The following is a 25,264-nucleotide window of genomic DNA, read 5'->3' on the forward strand; positions in this document are numbered from 1 at the left end:
TTACAGGGTAAACTTCTGCATGTATATCATTTTATTGGAGGACATGTTAGAGGACGACAAAGCACAGCTGCTAATTTAGATCTTTAATGTTCAGAGTGCTTCTCACCTGCCTCCTGCTGTGTATTCTGGACTTTGATCATGTTGGTACAACTTCATAGCAATAAATGTTATTCATTTGTTCTGATTTTTAACAAGGATTATTACCCTGGTGATCTCAAAGCAACAAATCCAAGTAAAAAACTTTCAGAGACGGAGCCGCTGTGTGAGTCACTTCTGTCTGACTTGTAAATATTCACGTCTGGCTCATGTTAACTACCGCCGTTAGAAAAGGTGAGCTTCGATAAAAAAGGCTGTGGGTTTTAGCAACAAACCGCTCACAACAATCTGAGAGAAAACAAAAGCTTCTCCCTGTTAGCATCTGTTAGCTGTGCCAGGTGACACAAGAAAATATTTGCTGAGATCAACACCAACCTGACTTGAGCCTAAAATACATTCAGACCCTGCTCTCTGAAACTGTGTGTGTGCAGATAAAGACAATGTGATGAAACACTCTGTCAAAAACAAGAGCGAAAACGAGACTAAAATTAGCACATGTAGACTCCTGTCCTCACTGAACTATAACCGGTAGAAACTGCATCAGGATTTTTACTTTACAGAACACAGATGTGGAGTAATGATTACTATTTATATACAAAATCGTCAGTCACAGGACAAACAATACTCAGTTCTGATATTATATAGTAGCCATATAGAAGTACTGGCTCTGTGCAATTAAGACTTATATGTACCTCTGTTTAAGAAAAGGAGCTTTGCCGTACTAAAAAACACAGAGAAAATAAAACACACTGTGTTTATCATACAAAACACCTTGTAAGATTAAAACTAATAAATCCTAATAAAGCTTTTAAATGTATCAGCAGAGCACCATGACTTCAGTCTGGTAGAGGACAGTTGAACCAGGTGGAGCCACTGCTTCCTTGCAGCTGATCTTTGAGCAGTGATTCAGTTGCTGTTGTTTTGTTGTTGTTTTAGCACACATACTGATGTAGTTTCAGAGTAGCTTATCTAACAGGACCTGATGGTGTATGAAAACCATGCTCTGTCTGCTGAGCAGGCATTGTAATGTAGTGAAGTCGAGAAATGTTCAAGTCCGTCTCATGCTCAAGCCATTTCTTTATGAACCTGGCTTTGTGCACGGAGGCTTTGTCATGTTGAACTAGGGAACTGCCACAAAATTGAAAGAACACTGTTGTCTAAATTATCAGTGTGTGCTGTGGCACTATTACAAGCTCAAACCATGTAAAACATTCCCAGATGAAAAGTACACAAAGATATTGAAAGTTGTGTCCGCATACTTTTGGCCAGTGTGGTTTGTTTAGTGCATGTACTGTATGTAAACTGAACTGTTGGATGTGATTTTTAATGGTCAAATTAATCACTTCTGTGATATAAATATGGATGATACAGAAAATAAACTGTATGAAAACAATGGAGTTTTTTTAAGATACGACTTAAACTTTTTGACTCTATTTTTCCAGTGCACGTGCGTGTGTGCGTGTCTGTGTGTGTGTGTCTGTGCACCCATCTGAGTGTGTGAGTGAGCCTTACGTAGTTTCTCCAGGATCTCCTCGTCCGACATCTTCTTCTTCCTGGTTTTGTCCTGAGGGCGGGGCAAGGAGGGCCCGGGGGCGGGGCTTGCACTGGGAGGGCTGCTGGGAGCTCCTTCTGTAGGGGGTGCAGGGATGACAGCAGCTGCTGCAGCGGTTGGTGCAGAGATGGGGGAGGTCGCAGCATCTTTCGTCGGAGGAGGAGGGAGGGGCTCGATCACTGAGCGAGTGTATATCTGAAAGAATAACAAAAATGTTAAACATGTGACAGTTTAGCAAGATTTTTAACAAGGTTCCAGGCTGCCACACAATCATTTTGAAATGATGGTATAAAGATATATATATATATATATATATATATATATATATATATATATATATGCGCGCGCGCACACACACACACACACACACACACACACACAGTGGTACATAGTAGTGGACAGTAAGTTTTTACCAACAAGTCCACTGCTGTCCAGACACTGACAGAGCTGCTACAGCTAACAGATGCTAACAGAAAGATGGTTTTGTTTGCTCAGAAATGAACCACTGATCTGAGAGTATTTGGATTTTACAAGAATATTTTCAAGTCGCACATTAGTTACACACAGTCATTATTATCTAGCATTTGTGTGAGTGATCTATTTTGTTGAAGGGCTGAATATTTGATTGTGAAAGACTTTCAAATTGTTTTTGGCTGAATCTGGAATGTCTCTGACTGACTGACTGCTTCTGCCCACTGATACTAGAGGGCTTTAAATTTGAAAAGGTTACAGGAAGTGTTAAGTTTGTATTACCATGTTACCTTTAACACAGCAACACAGCGACTGAAAACAAGGCCTTGTACTAAAATAAAAATGTGATGTGAATTTGTTATGGTCTTGTGAGTCCGTGAGGACTGAACTGTAAGAAGTCAGTCAGTCAGTCAGTCAATTCACTGGGGACGACAACGCTGTTGCCCCCACTGGGGAAAATCAGATTTTAGTGTCAAGACAAGTCTCCAGGAAATTAATGCAAGTCTATGTAATGTTTGTGACGTGTGTGTGTGTGTGTGTGTGTGTGCATGTGTGTATGTGCGCATGTTTTATGGTGGTAGTCTGGTGCACTAGACTCATTTCCATGGAAACGGTGGTGGTGCCATGGAGGCAGCCTCTCAACCGCCAACCTGTCTGACAGAGGAGCAACAATGTGTGTGTGTGTGTGTGTGTGTGTGTGTGTGTGTGAGTGTGTGTGTGAGAGAGAGAGAGAGAGAGAGAGAAAGAGAGAGGGAAGGACATAAAAGGAATTTGTGATTTGTGCAGTTGTAAGCAGCATTGTGTGTGTGTGTGTGTGTGTGTGTGTGTGTGTGTGTGTGTGTGTGAGAGTGTGTGTTTTAACAGGAGTGTGTCTGTGTGTGAGCAAGCAGCAGCCTCTGAGGCCAACACTGAAGTGTTAAGAACTGCAGTTCCTTGAATGGCCACTTGACCCGCCCCACCTCTTTGCCCATTTTTGGGTTAGGAGTTAGGCGGAGTCAGGCACTGCCCAGATGACGACAGCGCAGCAGCTCACTCACTATAGGTGATGTCACGGAGGCTACGGCCATCTTTATTTACAGCCAGAAGATCAGCAGAATATTGTGACATGAATACAATAGTTTGTTATTATTGTATTATTATGTTCAAAAGTTAGAAGAAATCTGTTCTGAGAAAAGGTCCAACTATTTTTCACAAGAGCATTAAAAAGGAAGGTTAAAAATAATCAACAACTATTTTGACATTGGATTAATGGTTTGAGTCATTTTCCAAGCAAAAAAAAAGGAAACCGGAAAACTGTGATAGACATTTTTTTCACTACTAATACTCTGAAGATAATATGATTCACTGATTATAAGAAAAAATAACCAGCATTGTGGTAAAAATACAGAAATATGTGGTTGGAGACCTGAACATATTTTTGTTCTGAAATTGAAACTGATTTTTTTCATTAGAATTAAATTCTGTAATTTCAGTTTCACTCAATTTCCAGTTTATTAGGAACTCAAACGTGAAACTAACACAACAGTTCTGCAGTAAATCCTCCTTCACGAAGATTATAATGTTGAGTTTGTGTTGAACCTGCTGATTTAACTCTATGGTCATTCTGGAGGATGTAGATTGTGCTGCTGTTGAGCTGTTACATTATACAGGGAGGTGTTTGTTAGCCTCCAGCCTCCAAAATGATCATATAGAAGAATCAACAAAAACTGAACATTATACCCTTCCTGAGGGGAGGCTGTATCTCAGGACTACTGTATCACACTGCGTTAGCTTTAGCTGCAGGTTTGTCTAATAACCTGGCAGCTCAGTGTAAACCAGTCTATAGTCTCTGTTGTGTCTTTAGCCACTGTTGTTCAGCAGCCGCATCACAGAGCAGGATGGACGTGTGTGTACGGCAGAGCTGGCATGGCGGGACAGACGCCAGCCCTGGTGTGTTACATGTCACACCTCAGATTGTGGAGTGCCAGCATGCACCCAAAAATCTCCCAGTGATGTGACAGCAGGATCTCTGCTGATGAAAAAACTGTTTACAGATTATTGTGTGTGTGTGTGTGTTTGTGCTCCTGAACTGACCTAGCAGAGAACAAAGAGCTTCTTTGAAAAACTATTTCTAAATAAAAAACTCAGCTTTCCCCTGTGACTGTCTCTCTCTCACACACACACACACACACACACACACACACACACACACAGTGAAGTCTTTGTGGTCTTATTAGGGAGGAGAGGTGAGGCAGGTCCATCTAAAGATAAATGGATGTGAGAAAGGGACTGAACAACGGACATCAGTGAGTGACATAGCTGGGACTGTTGGTATGAAGCCATATTTATAGTTTTGAATTGAAACACCTTTGATCCCCATTTAGTGTTTCCACTTTTAGAACCTCAACTTCAGTTTATATACACATACAACCATCAGTTTACACAATCAGATGTTTAAGTTTTCTTATTTTTTCTTTAGCTGAAGTGAAGACACTAAAATTTTCATCCAAATCGTATCAAGTAGTGTGTGTGTGTGTGTGTGTGTGTGTGTGTGTGTGTGTTGCAGTGCACGTGTCCTTACTGATTTGGTGTGTTCTGGTCGGGGGGCAATCACCGGCGGCGGCTCCGCCTCATCTTCGTCCTCATCCTCAGATACGGTTGCTATGGCAGGCGTCTCAGACACAGCCTTGGCGATCTGCTTGATGTCACAGGGGGAGAGAGGGCGGAGCCTCAGTGACATCATTGTCACATGAGCTAACAGAGACACGAGACCCATCATACTACTACCGTTACTGTCACTTCCTGTGCTGCCTCATCATCTCACCATGCAGAGATGTTCTCCTGCTCGTCTCCTGCTCTTCTTCTCTGCTCGTTCTTTTTCTCTCTTCTCGTTTTTAGCCTCCTTTCTTTCTGTCTTTCCACCCTCTTCTGGGCTTCCCTGCTCTCATCATCAATGCTACTGTCTGAAAGCTCTGGTCATGTCTGGCTAAGATGCCACTAGTCACACATCCTCCTCTCCATCGCTCTCTTCTTTCTCCCTAACTCTCCCTCTGATAGACTGATGCTCGGCCGGTGGCCAAGCTGCAGAGACGGGGATATGGTGAAAGGAGGAAAAGATGCTGATTCACAATGCAGAGAGAGAGAGAGAGAGAGAGAGAGAGAGAGAGAGAGAGAGAGAGAGAGAGAGAGAGAGAGAGAGAGAGAGAGAGAGAGAGAGAGAGAGAGAGAGCATCTCACGGAGTGCCATCATCACTTCCTCCTCCTACCTCCTCTTTATTTTCACCTTCATAGTTTGGTTTAAAGGCACCTTTCAGACACTTTCACTGCGGCAAACACTAAAATAAGAACCACTGAGTTTGGAGCTGTGTGTGTGTGTGTGTGTGTGTGTGTCACCACACAGGTCTGGAAATGCTCTGGCAAGTCAAGTAACATACACTCAAACGCGCCATTTAAAAAAAATTATTAATATCTGAAGAATGAAAATGGGATGTTTTACATTTCATTCATATCTGATATCAGGATGCAACTAGCAGTTTGGGTTTATAAATTTACAGGTTTCTATTTATGATTTCAGTTTAGCTTTGCTAAATATTTATACACCAAGCAATAATAACATTTCAGCAAAAATAGTAATTCCCACATAAGTCCAATAAAAAGTAAAAGCATTGATCAAATCCTGTTAATATACATCCTCATACCAAATACAATAACTGTCTTTTAAGCTCGAACATACAAGTACATACATGAGCTCAAGAAAAATGTCTGTTTTTTTTCCCATCAAATTATAAATGAGGCAAATCCATCACAAATACATTTTAGATTTTAGAGCAGGTTGGATTCATAGTGACATCAAAACATTTATATATTTTTTTAAATGAAAATGAACATGGTTTGCTGTTAATAATTCCATTTAACAGTTTTTGCTAAACAGACACTAATAAATAATAAGGCCAGGACTGATCCTTTTAATATTCATCACTGCTGTCCCTTTATAGATGTGCATTGGCCAAACAAATGATTTACACTCACACACCTTTTAAGCTTGAACAAGTAAGCACGTATGAGGGAAAATTATAACCCCTGCACCGTGTACAAATTCATTACAAATGATTCTTCACTTCATCCACTCATGATGTGTAGTGTGTGTAGTTGCACAGCTGTTTAGGTGCGTGGCCAACTTCAAAAAGATTTAGCATTAGGTTTTTAGTGGTTGTTTAATTCTATTTTTTGTGGCAATAAAACAAATATATCCATAAAGAACTCCGATCAAATGATAAAATCTGTTTAAAGGAAAACTTCGACATTTGTGGAAATACTGCTAGGTTTCTTGAGTTAGATGATCTGATCGGTACATTTGAAGCTACAGCCAGCAGCCAGTTGGTGCCTCGCTGTTCAGTGAACTTGCTTTTTTAACATGTCATCCTCCTACATAGTTGGCTACCTCCCCACGATCATGAAGAATAGTGACAGAAGAAAAGAAACAAGAATGGATGAGATGGACACATCTGTAGAAGTTATGAATCATCTTACAGAAATGACAACTTTTGAATTTCTTGGATCAGTGTGAAAAACAATAACATTAACAGTTCAGGGCCTCCACTACCACAGCCACTGAAAATGACATCAGCGGGAGAAAGACCTCGCTGTCTTTACTGAGAGGTTATAGCAAAACAAAACAAACCCCCACCTTCTCTGTTTATTTAGTCTGGCTGCAAATCTCACACCTCACAGTGAACTTCCTGTAGTTCCTCCCAAATTATTACAGCAGCAGTTTGTAAAATTATTTTCGTTCTATAGAGACTGTACAAAATAAAAACAAAAAAATGGTGAAACTAATTTTTGAATCATTCGCTTGGATCTGATCACTGTCAGAGTAGCTGGTAGTTGCAGTGATGGTAAACTGAATTATGCAATGAACCCCCCCCCCCCCCCCATCTCATTGTGTACTTGGCTGTGTGAGAGATACAGGACACAGAAACAGTCGTGACTGACGGATGTTGTCTTACCGTTGTGGTGGAGGAGCTGTAGGCATCTGCATTTTTATCTGCAGAGAAAAACACAGTGAAAAATTAGAAGAAAAACCAGTGAAAAATTAGAAGAAAAACACTAAAGGGCAAGAGAAAGAAACAGAACTGTGGAAGGTTTCAGGCACTTGAGATGTTTAACATCTTATCAGTCACACAAGAGCATCAAGGAGGATGAAGAACTATCTTCAGAAGAACAAGGAGTCCTGCAACAAATGGTCTGGTCCCCACAGAGCCCTGACATCTTAGAGTCAGTCTGGGCCCACGAGGAGACAGGAGAACCTGAGCCAGTGTCACGTTCTCCAGGATGCTGAACAACAACGAACCTGCAAAGCACCTGAAAACTTTTCCAAGGTAAAGGAAATGTTTTTTTCTGTTCGCCGCACTTTGTATGACGCTAATTCATGGCTTTAATTCGAAAAGCATCCTTACATAACTTTTGTGTCTAAAACCTGTGCACAGCACTGTGTGTGTTGTGCATCTGTAGTGTGCGTGAATGTTTGTGTACCTGTGAAGCTCATGTATTTCTGGCTGTTGGCCGTTTCTTTAGAGTCGTAGAACTTTAAGACATCGAGGACGGCCTGAGGATTCTTCTTCTGCTCCAGTTTGGTGATATTGGATGTCTGCAGGAGCCGGGCCCACTGCTCCGGCATGCCCTACACACACACACACACACACACACACACACACAAACAACACAATTGTTTGATTTCTTTTTGAATTTTACTGATGAGCTGTGTCAAAGACAAATTTCCATCACTTTATGATGAACAGTATGTTTCAGATATGTTTCAGTTCAACAACAATATACTGTATTAAGGAAGAGACACATAATACACACACACACACACACACACACACACACACAGGCTTCATAAGGAGTCTTAACAAGGCAGTCTGGTCATATTTGTGCTCCAGTCACATAACTGGGTCACATCTCCTTGTTTTCCAGTTCTCTCTCTACTCATCTGTTGGGGTCAGTCCATCACACGCTCTCTTCCACTTCCTGTTCCATCACTCTATCCCTGCATGCACTCTGTTCAGGTCTCATCTTTCCTTAATTTCAAACCATCCATCCCTCCATCCCTCCCTACTGTGGTGTTGTCACTCAGTTATTTTGAGGTAACTTAACTTAACTTCAGTAAAAATGTGCATATATCTGTGTGTTTAAGTAAGAACCCAGAACTATGTCCCAGATTACGGAGGAGGAAGTAGTAGCTCAGTCAGCACACACACACACACACACACACACACACACACACACACACACACACACACACACACACACACACACACACACACACACAGTTTAGCTCCCAGCTAAAAGAGCTTGGTCAGGCGGATCAAGTGAGTTGGTGGAACAAGACGTCTTTGTCTAATGTGATTACCTAAAAAGGTTCATTTGCACATGCACGCACGCACACACACACACGCGCACACACACACACACACACACTTCTACACACTCGCACGCAACAATGACCATGGCTCCTTTGATAAGCAATTAACAAACTGATGCAAACACACCACAGACGCACACTGCAGTTGCTTTCACTAAATTTAGGAGTGTCTCGACACGCTGTGGAACAAACACACAACAGCACACACACTTACAGTAAACTCCCCAGTGACAGCATCGAAGCCGACATGGATGGTGTGTTCAAAATCAGACGGCAGAGAAATCTCCGGACGCTCCTTTTTCTTATAGGCTGGAAAAAAAAAACAACAGAAATTTGTCGTCACATAGTGTCACAGTAATAAACATAACGTGGTGTTTACAAGACAGATTATGATGGATAAATTGTTATGTTTTAACATAGTCTAGTTAGGGACAAAGGACTGTGACAGGAAATAATTTTGGTTTGTACAAATTCAGGAATTAAACTGAGTGTCCCAGAAAATCTAACATGCAACTTTAAAAAAAGGTAGTGATAGATCCAGGTTCATTACAATTCCTCAAAAGGTTTTAAATCCAGAGAGAAATAGTCAAAATGAAAAGAACAGGAAATACGTAGCCGGACAGAGAGGGAAAGCTGAAGGGAAACACAAGAGAATATCCAGAAGGAGAAGCAAGAAACAGGGGAATCAGGATGGACAGATAAACACGGAGGTAGTGAGGAAAAAGAAAGGGACAGAACCACAGGGAGAGATGGCAGATGTTGGAAACAATGCGAGATGATCCTCAGGGAAATTATTACTCCACTGAGAGTCACAGGCCCAGTTCAGACCTGGCATTAACATCCATCTGGGGTGTTAATATTCTGGGCTGGTCTGGGCCACATGTGGTCACGTTCTTTTAGCAGTGGGAATGCAAATGTGTCCAAATTGAAGGACCGCCTCCTTTAATTACGTCCTCTGCCACAGTCTAATTAGTCCCGCCACAGTCTAAATAATGAACTGAAAACATTTTACTATTTGAAATGGCTGAAACCTTATTTCACTGTAGAGCTGTGAGCAGTGCAGTGATTCACTCGGCCCGTCCTGGTCCTGCAGAGACGTACGTATGCACATTTCAGTGAAAAAACTCACTAGCTATGTCTCAGTTCTTCCATACTCACACTTCTATCTTGAATGCATGAATGTCTTCACATTAACAAGTACGGCAACATGCACTGCACTGTGGGTACCCAGATGGTGAGCTCCAAATGGTGAAAGGTTGAGTTAGAAACCCTGGACACTTCTCACCCTCACTATCTGGGCCACATAGCAGAAGGGGCGGGACCACCAACATATTCTCAAACTTGTCACAGTGGCGGCAGAGGAAGGCGGACACATCATTGGTGCCTATAGTGGCCAGCAGTCGGTTACCTTAGCATAAAGACTGGAAACAGGAGAACACAGTACAAACTCTGTCTTCCAGTACCTCTAAAGCTCAGTCATTATATATACATGTGTGTGTATCTTGTTAGTTTGATCTGTACAAAAACCAAAATGTAAAAACAGCAATTCACCATTTCACTGAGGTTATGTGCTGGACTGTTGCTTGGCAGAAACCAGTTGGGAGGGAACCAATGGAGAATCCAAGAAAACTGGCCTCAGCCAAGAAACAGTCTGGCACATAATCCAGCGTTACACGGCAAAATGTTTTTTAACACTTCTTTTTTATTTTATGTGCATCGTACAAGAAATATGTTAATGCTGTGTGTGTTACATTTGGATGAAGCCAAGCCAGCTGTTCCCCCTGTTTCCAGTCTTTATGCTAAGCTAGGACAACCAGCTGCTGGCTATAGCTACACACCACGGACCATGTATTTTGATCTTCTCCTTTAAATCTTGGCAAGAGACAAAATAAATGCATTTACCAAATGTCAAACTATTACTTCACAACAAAGCATAAAATATTAACAAATAAAATACCGTAGAGCAAGAATTATGTATCAGTTTGTTTTTTCTTTCCTTTTTTGTTTAAAATTGCACTTAAAAATACTTTGCACTTCAAAATGTTTCTGGTTGCCAAAAATAATGACAACAGTGCCTCCCAGATGTCAGAGTCTCAAACCGAGGAAATAAAGAATGAAAACTGGCCTTTCTCACTCAACTGTAGATAAAAATGATCACGGTGGTTTTGGGAACATGAACCAATCTCAAATAAAAAGAAACATGGCAGTTTGTCCAAAATGAAATGCATTCCTTATTGCATGTTATCAGGATGTAAATCACTTATATGGATTCTTCTCAAAATTAATATAATGTATTTACACTGTCCTCTGGCTAAAGGATGGTATCTGTCTGAACAGTAACAGTCCAGGCAGAAACTGTGTGTTTGTGTGTACATGAGTACGTACATGTATGTGTGTATTCTCTAAAGTAGGCCAGCCATGTGATGTGAGACTTGTAAAACAGAGCTGTTAATACAGTGCTGGGTCCTTTATCTCTGTGTGTACACAACACAGTGTTGAATTAACACTCCTACACTGTCCTTTAAAAGACGTTTGCAAACAGAGTCCAAAGTTTTTTCCATGATTTTTTTAACAGCTCTGGATCTGAAGAGAAATTTGCACAATACAAACATTGAACAGCCCTCAAGCAGTGATGACTGTGTCACTTCCTGTTACTTCAATGTGAAAAGGTTTACTCACAAATACGAAACATAAAGTCGCCTTTATATATACGGTGTGTTGCACTGATGATGGTATTTTCATCAAAACGTTCACTTTGACCACACTTTTCATATGATCTGACTTTTGTCACTGATGGTAATAAACTATTCAAGGTTTGTGTCGGTATTTAGGACTTTATCTTTCTTTATCAGCTTTTTGAAATAAGAAGGAGGAAGAAGATGCTAATAGAAGGTCACCATGAGTCAAACCTTTTTTCAATCACACACCCCTGGCTACAAAAAAAAAATCTGAAGTGGGTTTTAATGGTTGTCAAATAAATAATCATTTTAAACAGATATACTGTACGCTGTCATTTTGAAGTCTGTGGCATCTGTCCCTGTTTGACCCCAACACCTGCTCATTTTGGGTTCAAAGGTCAGGGTCAAATGTCAGCCTCCATTAGGGATTTGACAACCACTAAACAGCTGTTAATTACCACCAGCGAATCCACTGCTGTGTGTGTGTGTGTGTGTGTGTGTGTGTGTGTGTGTGTGTGTGTGTGTGTGTGTGGTGATTAATGTCATTGGCATCATCTGTCCACACTTATTTGTCCGACATCGTCTCTCACTCTGTGTGTATCTCACTGATCCAGTGATTGGCCGAGTGGTGCCATGTGACCAGTGCTGTAAAGGCTACTGAAGCTGCGTGTGTTTAAAGGGAAGCGCTTCATCACAAATGTGTTACACGAGGTCATGGTTTAAGGCTGACCGTTTGCACTGACCCTCGTGGACATGGACAGATGAAAAAGTGATTTACATCATGTGTTCACATTTTGTAATCTCCTCTCCACACAGGAAATTTCATTGTGACAGGCAGAATCTTCTCACACAGGGTCGTGTCGTCCACATACACACACATCATTTCTATGATCCAGCTCTACTCTTTGTAATTTGAGCTCATTGCTATCAGCCTCACTGTTTACTGTTCACTCTCCTGCACCGATATCAGAGCTGGATTTCATTACTGCTAATGCTGACCCAACAGTCTCCACTGCTGCTGCCTTACATTTAAAGAGTTCAACGGCTGAAACACAAGGAAGCTAACGGTAACTGTTTTAGGATCAGCACTGACAGCGACTGTTCATCAGAAGTTATACTGAGCCGAACACTGAATCATTTTGAAGTACGACAGAGAGGAATGAACAGTCAGGTGCACAGCGAGACGCAGAGCTGCAGACTCCTCCGCAAGGCAACCATCTCCGTTTACTGTGACCTGCTGCTGTGTGGGAGACTACTAGCACCATCATGGTGATCATGGTTGATGAAAGCATTATGAAAAAAACGCAGTTATTAACTTTTGTCCCTGACTTTGCTGTAAACCGATAGATTAGCTGTTGATCTGCAGTATTTACAACCAAGTGTAGCAGTATGAAACTGCACTTGCTGTAACCAGTATAGTGACTGGCAGGGACAGCCTTTCATATCTGAATTCATTGTTCCTCCAGGTTTTATCCAAATCATACCAGCAGCTGAGACGAGGGGGCCGTGGCTCATGGCTCCTCTGAACCCAGGCTGCATCAGTGAGAGCATCTGGCATAAAAAACCTTTGCCAAATCAAACGCACAGATGGTGATTCACTGTGCAGCCCGAAAGACAGCAGCAGCTGAGAAATAATCCAAAGATACATGTTTTTATTATCAGACGCAGCTCGATCAATAATCATTAAACACATTTTAAACCTCCTCAGAGTCTGATTCTATTTCACAGCCTCCCTCTGTGTATTAGAGCAGAGTAGTAAAGTTCACACCTCGCTGACCTTATGATGTCAAAGATGCTATCAGACAATGCAGCACAATTCACTGCGCCTTCCCGGGTTCTCTGAAGTCTGTGAGGGAAGCTACTGTTTGTCTCCACCATGAGAAGAGCAGTGAGGAGCCCTGTTAATAAGGATGAGTTGGCTCTGAATGTGTGTTACGGACACGCCTTTGTGAGCTTGCGTCAGGACAGCTGAGCCTACGGCTGAGTGAGTACAGAGCATCCTGATGAAAGCTGAGGCAAGTCAACAGAGAGCTGAGTTTCAAAAGCTGAGCCTGAGATGTCCTAAGCTGGCCACCATACAAATGATGTCTCTGCTCCAATACTAGCTGCAACAAAGTCAACACCAAGAAAAGTAGAACAGAGTAAAAACTCCTCCGCTGCATGAGTTTATAGTCTAGTCCATCAATATCGAAGTCACTTTTAACCTTTTACACACATCAATGGGATATTTTGCTCCTTTTGTTTCTACCAGGTAAAAGATATTTGGGAGCCAGCAAATGTCCACAGTGAATATTGGCCTCCCACATTACAGCAACAGGGACAAAACATTTGTCAAAACATTTACAGCTCAGGGTAAATGTTTGAAACGCTTTGCTCAAGGGCAATCTGACTGTCTGCACTTATTGAGAGGAGGCTCTTAGAAATTCCGGTTTCCCATCTAGTTTCCAAACGTAACACTTTCCAAACAAGAGAACAGCCCCGCAGTCTCCATACTCACTCTTATCACCTCCTCCGGTCAGGATGAAACGGATTGAGCGATCTTTCTTCTTCTTGTCCTCTGGGTTTGGTGGGAGGGGCTTGGACCCGTGGTTGAGTGGGGTGGGGTCCTTGTTGGAGGAGCCGATCATGGTGCTAGTGTTCCTCATGGGTGGAGCTGGGGGCTTGTCCTCGACCTCCCCATTATCAGACATCTTCCGCGAAGATGCAGCCGGCCACTCCTGCAGAAAACACACAGAGAGGGCAGGTTGAGTGGTGGGAAAATTATCCAATCACAGGCGAGAATTCAGAAGACACAGCAGTTACAATAATGATTAACTGATTAATAGCAGATATGTGTCAGTGAGTGTCAACCATCTCCATATGAATATCAGGGCGGCCAGAAATCAGAATCACTTTCATTAGTATTTAGTATTTTCTTTATCATTTAAAAAAGAGGGTCTTTCAAATGACTTATTTAGGATCACCAATGGCTTATTGTATATTATCTTATATGCATCTTCTATTTTATTTTATTGTTTAAATCCTAGTTATAGTGTCTTTTTATTTTCATGTTGTTTTATATTGCGCTGGAAACACAGGATGTATCCCACTATGCCTGCGGAGCGTGTGGAGTGAACATCAATAGGTAATAATAATCTAACATGATGTTAGCTTCTTAAATCTACCTTGCTTTTTCTTTTCTTTCTTTCTCTCTCCCACTCGCCACGGCAATGTGTAGCAGCCTGTCTCCACTTCCTGTATCCTGTACTGCGTCACTCTGAATTGCTTTGCCGTTGAAAGGCGCCACACACATAAACCTTCCTTGCTGTCTTTCTATTAATAATAAACAAAGAGAGTAAACACTGGCACCATTGTGGGAAATTCAAACGGAACAAAAACAGTGTCACTGATGACTTTTATAGTTAAATTGATCCACAGTAAAAATATAAAGAAAACAAAGTAAGGGAATTGATTTCAGAAAAGATCAGATCAGAAAGAAAGAAAGAAAGAAACCATTTAACCAGAGTAACCATTTGCTCAGAGTAGTTTGATCTACAAACAATATGCTGACTAAACCAGGGTGTGTGTGTGTGTGTGTGTAGTGACTCAGGCATAAATGCTGTGAGTGGGAAATGAGCATCTTTCTGCCTGGTCAAAGTATTATACACATACACACACACACACACACACACACACACACACACACACAGGATCCTACAGTTCCCAAAATGCAATTCAACTGCATCTTTTTTTAGACCTACCAAACTAAGACAACCTCTGACAATACCCCCAAGGTTATTTTCTAGACATGACAAAGCACTGTACTCAGGGTGACCAACAAACTGATCTTCATGTGTTAAATCAATGGCCCTTTAACATCTGAGGGACCTGTGAGAAAGTGTTTTACAGCACAAAGCCACAGAGTCTGTGTGTCTCTGTGGAGTGGTGGACTCAGTTCTCACTGTGTCTCTTTTCATTTCTCGCAAAACCTTAGACGTGTGTGAACAGCATCAGTGGAAATAATAACCTCCCAACAAGGAGTTTTGATCAGCGGCTGCTCTGTTCTGCAGGCTGGAGAAAGTCTGAAAGAATAACTGATAACAAACAATAGGAAATGGTTTAAATATAATCAACATTTGAAAGAAACAGTTAATCAGTTTTAACAGACTTATTTCAGTCTTCGGGGAGTTTTTGATAGTAAGTTCCCTCTTCTCTCATTTTCTAATTTCTTGTATCTGATTTTGCTCTTTCTGCATTCTTTGTCTTGTTGTGTGGTGTTTATATAAAAGCCTTGTAGCTTCCTTTCACCCCAGTTCATATCCACATACGATACTCTATAACTTAATGTCTTTTACCCGGATGTTTGAATTGTGTGAACAAAATAAAGATTTAAGACTAAAAAGAGGAAAGTTTGGCTTCAAGGTTAAAGACTAGTCAAAACTTAACAATTATAAATAGAGGAAGTTGTGTCAAAATGAAAATGAATGGAAATGAACAGGGGAATAAAAACAAATAAAATTTTAATTGCAAAGTAATATTATAAAACAGAACATGCCTGGGCTAGCTAGTTAGCATGCTAACTTCAGCAGAAGAGAACAAGTGTCAGAAATAGTTAATACTGGCACCGCTTTACCCCGCTGGAGACAGTGGCAAGTAAAAGAATGAAGCTTGAGGCTAAACTTGCAAAGTTTCTTCTCGACTGCTAAGTAAACTGCTGTCAATGCTAACATTAGCTATGAAGCAATGGCAAAAACGTACATACAGCACCTTTAACAGAGGCAGATGTGAACAGTGGAGAGATGACTCTGAGGAGAGGCCGCGGCTGCTGACAGCTGAAGCACAGTGACTGAGAGTGTGTGGCTCCGCCGGCCTTTTGACCACCCCTTCCTCCAACAGATGGTGATGTCACAGAGTAATGTCACCAGGTGAGTCACATGAGCAAGTGGGAAATATTGGCACACACACACACACACTCAAACAAGCGCACACAGAGATTCTTAAAAGGCCAGAGGAAAACTAAAGCCAATCCCCACACACACACACGCACACGCGCACGCGCACGCGCACGCACACACACACACACACACACACACACACACACACACACACACACACACACACACACACACACACACACACACACTATATCACCCAAACGTAAATAGGTGGCGTGTGTTTACTGTCGTCACACATCAGTCATTGTTTATTGTTTAGAGGGAAGTGATGGTCCCTTTGTTGTCTGTTGATCTAAACTCTCACAGGTCTCACACACACACACACACACACACACACACACACACAGACTGTTGGCATGAGACAGCTAAGGTCTCATATTTCAGACAGCCCTCTCAGTTTCAGCAGAGTCCTGTTATCAAACAAACCCACACACTGTCTGCTACATGACACACACACACACACAGTCACAGGTTAAGTGATCTTCTGAAACTGATCATGAGTAAGGTGAGCTTCATAGCAGTCAGAGGGTTTTTCCCATTCACACAGAAACTCTGTCCTGAACCATCAGCTTCATTTGGTGCACCTATCTGAGCTGATACATCACACTGTTCAGGTCAGCTGATTGGTCACAAGAAATGTCCGTACGGACATCATTTAGAAACAGTGTCTCCACTACATCATTTACAGTCCGTGCTTCACAGCTCAGCTTCAGCCGCTGTGTGTTTGATCTGTTCAGTTTATATCTGATATGATGTCTTGTGTGTGTAGGGCCATGTACTGGCTCTCTGTCTTTCAGCTTCACACAGCTCGAGAACACACACCACAACACCACCACGCAACGCTGACAGCCGGGCAGCAGTAAGAGTCAGAACTCTGCCGTTGCTCCTCAAGAGAATCATCAAACTTTCAAAATGAATCTTTGAAGTGTGAAAGTATCCGTTTGGAACCAAGAGGAAATGGAGCAAAGCTTCCTGCTGGAGAAGCTGCGGCTCAAACAACCTGACAAAAAACAACAACAAAAAAAAACAGTCTTTGTTTACTGTGTGCAGAGACAAGACAGACTTCACAGGATCAGACATCTGTCACACAGCTTTGGTCAAACACACACACACACACACACAGTGTCACAGACCTTATATGATATCTAGAATTCCAACACACACACAGTCACAGATTGTCGGAGCTGTCATGGCCGACCCATCCATTTCTCCAGCCAACAACTTTCTCACTCCTCTTCTCTTTGGACTTCATGCATCTCTCTTTCCAAACTCTTTTCCTCTCCACCTCCTCTCATCCCCTCCTCTCCTTCAGTCCTCCCGTCCTCTGCTCCTCATCACAGTGAATCATGTCTGATCAGTTCCTCTGACCCACATTACTGTGAATGTTCAGCCAGATAAACTGAGACTCCCTGCAGCTCTGAATCCATTGGTTATTTAAATCTAACAACTGAGTCAGAGTCAGAGTTCGAGGCTGCGTCTGCTGAGCGGAGGCGAACTCACAGTATGTTGCACCAGTGCATCGTTAACACACTCGGGTGGCACTTAGCACAACGTTCACAGCTGCTGTTATCAGATAAAGGTGGTAATGATGAAAAAAATAAAATAAAATCTTGAAGAAAAAGGAGAGGGAAATGCTACGCTGCAGGCTGACGTGGACATAACACAGGAGAAGGACTGATTATTGATCAGGTTTATATCAGCCGCTATCGATCCAGGTAGCAGGGCACCCAAATGAATGTCCTGCCCAACCAGTCAGTTGTGATTTGGTCACCGACCAGCCCACCCTAATATATCAGGCTAAACCTAGCCCTGCTACCGATCCATTAACATAACATCGGCCCCTATATTGATCCTGGGTGTAAGACAGCATCAGCTGTCTGCTTCAACCATACAAGTGGAGGTTAGGGCCGAAATATGATAAACCAGGTGATGAAAATGTTTTTAAAATATTGATGAGTGCAGCTTTAAAATAGAGAATCTCTCAGCTCATATTTTATTCTTCATCAGTCACAGCCTTCAGTCTTCAGAAGGACGTCTCACTGCTGCGATCACATCTCTGCTTCATGTCAATACACAGATTCAATAAAACCCATTTACCTGCACTCTCACCTTCATCACTCTCTCTCTCTCCATCTCTCTGTTATCCATCAACCTCGCTCGCTCTTTATCTCCATCCCTCCTTATTTTACTACTGTAAAGCAAATGGAGACACTATCTATAAAATATACATCAATACCAAGAGGTACTGTATATGTTCACATAAAGTACATTATGCACGAGCGCGCGCACACACACACACACACACACACACTTCAAGAGATAGTTGCAATTAAGTGTCAGCACTTCCTGGAAACACCGTGTCAGCCTCTGCAGCCACGTTTACTGGAAGAGGACGTCACACACACACACACACACACACATACTTGTACTTCTATCTTTGTGAGGACACTCATTGACATAATGCATTCCCTAGCCCCTTACCCTAACCTTAACCATCACAACTGAGTGCCTAACCCTAACCCTGACCCTAACCTTAACCTAAACCTAATTCTAACCATAACTCTAAAACCAAGTCTTAACCCTCAACATGTGATTTAAAGGTGTCTCAAAAAGTGAGGACCGGCCAGAATGTCCTCACTTTCCCAAAATGTCCTCACTCTGTTAGTAAAATACTTTTTTTGGTCCTTACTATGTAGCAAGTACAAGTACACACACACACACACACACACACACACACACACACACACACAGAACCATCCGTGCATACACTAACCCCTTTTGAGACATACATATACACACACAGTAGTGCACCTCATTACATTTTAAACAGGAACACTCCTCCTACACTGTATCTCTTTATTCCCCCTGCCAAGGCAAACATTTCCTAGAAGGAAGATCTGACATGCTTGTTGCATTATCTGCTTTAGCTTGGACTGCTGCTGGAGCCAGTTCAGGATGCACCTAGTCTTCCACTATACCCCATCAGCTACAACTGGTCAGCAGTCTGATTAGTTCATATAACGCGTTGTGTAGGCCACATGTTTCTCATTTCTTTCTCTTTCTTGCCATGGTATATGCTCATTTTCAATTGAATCAGTTAGAAGCTAGTTTTGCTGAAGGCACCAATGAGCCATCTAATGTGAATTAGGCTAGAATTATGGTAAAAGAAAAAACACAAATGTAATTGTACGACTAAAAAAACAGTGTGCACATTTGCCAACATACAGTATGCAGTCAGTAAAACAGCAAGCGTACTGCAGACCTCCTCACACAATGTCACGTATGTAAGATTAATCTATTAGTCGACTGACAGGAAATAAATTAACAAGTTTCATTTTAAAGCAAATCTGCTCATTGTTTGATCAATGTTTGGTGGTTCCAGCCTCTCAGATGTGACAGTTACACATACTGGATGTCTTTGGGGTTTGGACTACTGGTCAGGAAGAGATCCCTCTGGGGTCTTTGGGAAACTGCAATGGACATTTTTGATAATGACAGTAATCCATAGTTGCAGCCATGGAATGGAGTGTGTTATAACATATCTGGATTTTAGACACGGACACATAAAACAACAAATGACAATGGACCAAATAGTTTTAGTTTTATCTCATAGCTCAGTGATTGGTAACTGGCACAAAACTAGCCCACCAGCATTAATATCTGGCCCACCAGATTATTTAGATCATCAGATTTGATTTCTTACAATATTGGACTTACAGTCCCACATTTAGCTACAATGTCCAAATAGAGAATCTCCCCACGCCTGAAGGACACTTATTATATTAATATTACCATGTTAATATTACTCATTCTTTTATTCTGAAAAGTTCTGACCGAAGTTCCAAAGCTTCTGTTGCTTCCTTGACAGACCTCTGAAATAGCGGACATACATCGTCTGACAAAATCACCAAACACAGAAGTTAAAAACAAAGACTGAGCTGTGATTTCAGCTGTATTCACTTTAAAATGATCACTCAGAGAAAAAGTTGTCTCCCACACAGCCTCTGTCTGGATCCACATTAGTTTATGTTTTATTTACTTCAACTGCAGAATGTAACAGACTTTTATTAGAGACAGGTCTTTATTTCTGCCTCCCCCTGTTTGATATGTAGAATTGGTCATGGTGGTGTTTCAGTATGAAACCTTGTTTTCAGTTGCTCCCGTTGTTAAAGTTACTGCATTACATGCTAATACAAACTCAACACTTCATGTAATCTTTTCAAATTAAAAGCCCTTTAGTTTTTCAGTGGACATAAAGCTTTTATTTATTAACAGGGCTTTTATTACTGTGGTGCATATTATCTCATTTCCAGTTGCTGGTGTTTCTCTTTACATACTATTCAGATCTGCTAGTTTCTTCAGCAGTTACCAATCACTTCTCACTCTCCTTTCCACGCTCCTCCTCTCTCTTGTTCTGTGTCTTACATTTAGTTATTCCTCTGCCTCCTTTAGTAATAATGATGCATGTAATGCAAGAAGTTGCTGTAATCGTGACAAGGCTCAGTGAAGTGGACTCCCCTGCAGTTCCCGAGCAGCTGGCGAACCAGAGGGGCTGGTTGGACTGCCTGTAACAAGAGGTGTAGGCCTACGCCCCCAGTTGGCATCCATACATGGTCCAGTCATGGACCAAGTTTAAACCCAGTCCAACAATATTCAGTATTCAAACGTATAACAGTTGACTGTGAGGCAAATTCCAGCTGCATTTTTATCAATCAATTTCTTAAATCAGTCTTTGGTTATGTTCCGTCCCACCATCCAATGGATTAGACAAACACTGGCCTGAGGCCAAATCTACTTGCTGACCTTGGACTGAGGTAAAACAAAAAACAATCTCTTTATTTATGTATCTGCATGCAGATTTTTGACATGAGATCAATTCTGCAAATACATCATTTCATTCACATTCACATTCACATTCACACACACACACACACACACACACACACACACATCTGTCTGCAGTCGACTCTAACATCATTTTGGCACAGTAATGAGATGAACCCCAAGGCCCAGACTTCAAATGTATATTTTAACATATTTTACAGACCAGACTTGACAAAATATGTACACACACACACACACACACACACACACACACACACACACACACATGGATACATGTGCAAATCCCCATGCAAACACACAACCTCACATAGAAACCATTTTCAAGTTCAGATGCACTGAGTATCTCTCTCTCTCACACATGCATGCACACACACACACACAAATTCTCAACCACACCCATTATAATTTGGGTCTTTAAAGTTCCAACCTCAGGAGAGTCCCTGGTTTACAGGATACATCCTGACCGTTGTTCTATATTCAAGTATTGTCAGCAAATGAATAAATGAAAACACTTTGACTTGGTGTTCATGACTTGAGACTTAAGACTTCAGCCAGATAACTTCCGAAAGACTTGACCTTTTCTTATTAAATATTTCCATTTCCATTTTCTTCTTCTAGATGTTGTATTTTTGAAACAGGATTGGGGTGATTTCTAGTGCGAGGCCCACAAACCTGGCAACCTATTAGGACACAGCAGATGAGGTGGACACATAAGACAATAATGATAGTGATAATAATAATAAATGGACTAATAATAATGATTGTAGCAGTGGGTGGCTGCAGCCACAGGTCTGGACTCAACATTGACAGAAAATGTCAATTCCAGATGAATTCCAGCAGCCTCATAAAGAAGGCTCACCAACGACGGTACTTCCTGAGGAGGCTGAGACGGGCTGGTCTAAATCATCCTCACCTCCTGTGTCACTGTGTGGTATGGAAACTGCTCTGCAGACAGAAAGGCTCTGCAGCGGGTCGTCAAGTCTGCGCAGAAGATCACTGGCAACCTACACCAGCAGATGCAGGAGCAGGGCTGCTTGCATCATGGAGGACTCTTCCCACCCGGCTCATGGCCTGTTTGCCCCCTGCTCCCTGCAGGCATCAGAGCCAGAACAAGAAGACTGAGGAACAGCTTTCATCCAGAGGCTGTGAGGCTCATAAACGCTGCCACTCACTAGATTCTGTCAGTACATGCTCACTATATCTATATCGCTAATGTGCAATAATGCACAGCTGTATGCACTTCATGGGACTGCACAGATTGTTAATGTAATTGTACAGAGATGTTAGTGGGTATTTTTCATTGTTTTAGGGTTAGTGTGAGTGTGGGAGGGGAGGATGGGAGGGGAGGAAGGGGGGGGTGGGGGGGTGAATGTGTATGTGCTATTTCCCTTGCATTTATTTTAATTATTTATTGTCTACCAGGGCCTCAGAACATAGTCACGTTCTGACTCATGTATAACATGTTTTTTGGAATAACAATAAAGTTTCCTTGAATCCTTACAGTGATCAAACGCTTGTATGGATCAAAAAGCTTGGGACAACTTGGCCAAGGTTAACTGACACAAATTTAATGCTATTTAACAGATATCAGTTCTTCTTCACTGCTCCCAGTGGCTGTGCAGTGCAACTTCCTGTGTAGGATACCATTTCAGAGCAGCAAAGAAGAATTGATTTCCAGGAAAACTGTTAAAAAACTTTTATCTGGGTGTGAAACTAGTTTATCAATACATTACACGGTATCAGATCAGTGCATAGACCTGCATACCCTCCCATTTGACATCCAGGATTTTAGGCAGCATGGGAGGCGTTTCCGATTCTACTTTCAGAATCAGAACAACTCGGATCAACGATGAGGAAATTACTGAACCTTTTGGCCAGTTTTTAAACATTTATGATTGAGTGGGAATCAGTGGAGTCAGGGCTGAGAGCCACAGACGGGGCAGGGAAATCAAGTGTTGGTTTTGGTCTTTTCAGGGTAAACAATACACAACAGAATAACACAAGCCTCATCCTTTGAAAACATTTTAGACACATTTGGAATAAAAAGTATATTTAGTAAACAGTAACATATATTAAAATAGCAGCACGCCCCAACACACACACTCCACTGTCATTCATTATCAATCACATCTGAGGAACAGTGTTTTGTTTTAAGGCTGTTCAGCACAAACCTTGAGTCTTCTGTCTTTTGTCAGGTGGCAATCACGATGCGTGTGTGTGTTTGTTTGTGTGTGTGGTGAAGAGACAGATGGTAATTTTGAAGAGGAGGACATGGCCAAACAAAATAAAAGGACAGTTGAGGCAAAAGCAAAAAAGCTGAGAGTGAAGGGGGGGGGGGTGCTTTTCTTCGGCATGAACGAAGGACATGATGAGCCTGACAGGGATGAGGCAAGAGACAGAGACAGAGAACTAGAATTACCGCCTTGTGGTTGTATACCTTCACAAACCAGTCAAGTCGCAGTTTACATACATGTCTGTCCAGGCTGAAATAATATATGTGATGAAGACATTGCAGGAATTTTATAAAAGAGGCTTTAAGTGTTATTCACATTGCATTTATGAGAACGCCACTGGGACGGAGGCACAAAAAGAGAGGGAGAGGAGAGTGACAGGAAGAAGTAAAGAAAACAAGAGAATAAAAGGAGAAACAGAAAAAGTGACGCAGAGAAAGAAAGAGAGTGGATGAAGTTAGAGAGAGAGAGAGTGCGTGTCCAAATAACAGACTGTATCTTAGCAGGGAACACACATGCACACAAGCGCACGCGCAAACCACACACACACACACACACACACACACACACACACACACACACACTTCAGAAGATCAGTTGTGGGTGTTCAGTGCCTTGCCTGAGGGAATAACAACTGCAGAAGTGAGGCCAAAAAAAAAGCATAATCAGTTATCAAATGTCAAAATCCCTCTCATTTTACCCATAATTCCTCATGTTTCAGCCTCACTCTATGTCCTCACTTGTCCTCATTAGACAACTTTCAGAGTTTCAGGCACCTATGTGTCATTAGTCAAGTTTTCCTCCTGTGTCTGAGGTGATAAATCACTTTCCAGAGCAGCAATTCTCAAATTCCAGCTTCTCAATTGTGATCATTTGCTACATGTAGCTTGGGAGATTTTTACAGACCAAACAATTAGTGGATTAATTTAGAAAATAATCTGCCGATTAATCAACATTGAAAATAATTGTTGGTTGCAGTTGAAGTCTATTAACTTTGAATACAAAATAAGACTTTCACTGACAACAACAGTTCCTGTCTAATCAGAAGGCCTGACTGACTACACATCAACATAAACAATACTGAACTGTACTCACAACAATCCCAGAAATACTAGAGTTAGAGAAATAGACTGAAACATGTTGGAAGACTTGATGTCGTACATCTAACCTTATAACTACAATTTCTCACAACGTGACTTCCCGAAAACTCTGACAGATACTTTCAATGCTTTCTTTAATTATAGGTTTTGTACAAGAACACAAAAAATAATTTCACCAAATTTGTCACAGTGTCTTATTTTTGAGCGTTTGTACAGCTGGGTTTGTGGGGACCCGTCATGCATTCCCTCGCCTCATAACCCTGTCCTTAAACATCACAAATAAATGCCTAGCCCCAACCACAACCATAACCTAATTCTAACCTGAACCCTCAAAGCAAGTCTCAACCATCAAACGGCCCTTTGAAGAAAATGGACACACACACACACACACACACACACACACACATATATACACATACACAGGGTATGATTAACTAGCTGTCTGTCTGTCTGTCTGTCTGTCTGTGTGTGTGTGTGTGTGTGTGTGTGTGTGTGTGTGTGTGTGTGTGTGTGTGTGTGTGTGTGTGTGTGTGTGTGTGTGTGTGTGTGTGTGTGTGTGTGTGTGTGTGTGTGTGTGTGTGTGTGTGTGTGTGTCACATTGATTATTCAGGTTATTGTTAGCAAGACATCCCATTCCAGAACCCCTCCCACACACACACACACACACACGCCCTGGGACAACCTGCTCCATGCTACCATCTGTCCAGCCCTGCCTCAGCATATTGCCTTCAGGGGCCAACTGAGGCCACTATGTGTGTGTGTGTGTGTGTGTGTGTGTGTGTGTGTGTGTGTTTGTTGCAGGGGATCTGTGCAGTTTAAAAAAACATACATAATCAATTTGGTGCTCTACCTACTGAGATAATTTGGACGATCTGCTCTACACAGTCCTCTGATCATTTACATTTCAGTGAATGATTCAGTGGCTCAGGAGGAGGGGTGGAGGGTGGAGGTGGG

At 41.8% G+C, this 25,264-nt stretch overlaps 1 protein-coding gene across 5 annotated transcripts in view; it reads right to left on the reverse strand.

Annotated features, from left to right (window-relative positions):
* The window catches only part of pak1 (p21 protein (Cdc42/Rac)-activated kinase 1), a 65,073-nt gene that overhangs the window by 12,282 nt on the left and 27,527 nt on the right, over positions 1-25,264 (reverse strand). For 2 of the 5 annotated variants that reach the window (XM_071496687.1, XM_071496685.1), the window contains 7 exons: positions 14,365-14,512; positions 13,698-13,917; positions 8,737-8,831; positions 7,631-7,778; positions 7,105-7,142; positions 4,680-4,796; positions 1,609-1,843 (listed from right to left, as the gene is read on the reverse strand). In XM_071496687.1, the coding sequence (XP_071352788.1) occupies positions 1,609-1,843; positions 4,680-4,796; positions 7,105-7,142; positions 7,631-7,778; positions 8,737-8,831; positions 13,698-13,890 (826 nt within the window). In that variant the 5' untranslated portion in view covers positions 13,891-13,917; positions 14,365-14,512. The remainder of the gene's footprint in view (positions 1-1,608; positions 1,844-4,679; positions 4,797-7,104; positions 7,143-7,630; positions 7,779-8,736; positions 8,832-13,697; positions 13,918-14,364; positions 14,513-25,264) is intronic. The other 3 variants (XM_071496686.1, XM_071496684.1, XM_071496688.1) reach the window with 2 other exon arrangements.

This window comes from Trachinotus anak, unplaced genomic scaffold, assembly GCF_046630095.1.
Source record: "Trachinotus anak isolate AG129_WGS33_773 ecotype Australia unplaced genomic scaffold, CSIRO_AGI_Tana_v1 ptg000014l, whole genome shotgun sequence".
In the NCBI taxonomy this organism is placed as follows: domain Eukaryota; kingdom Metazoa; phylum Chordata; class Actinopteri; order Carangiformes; family Carangidae; genus Trachinotus; species Trachinotus anak.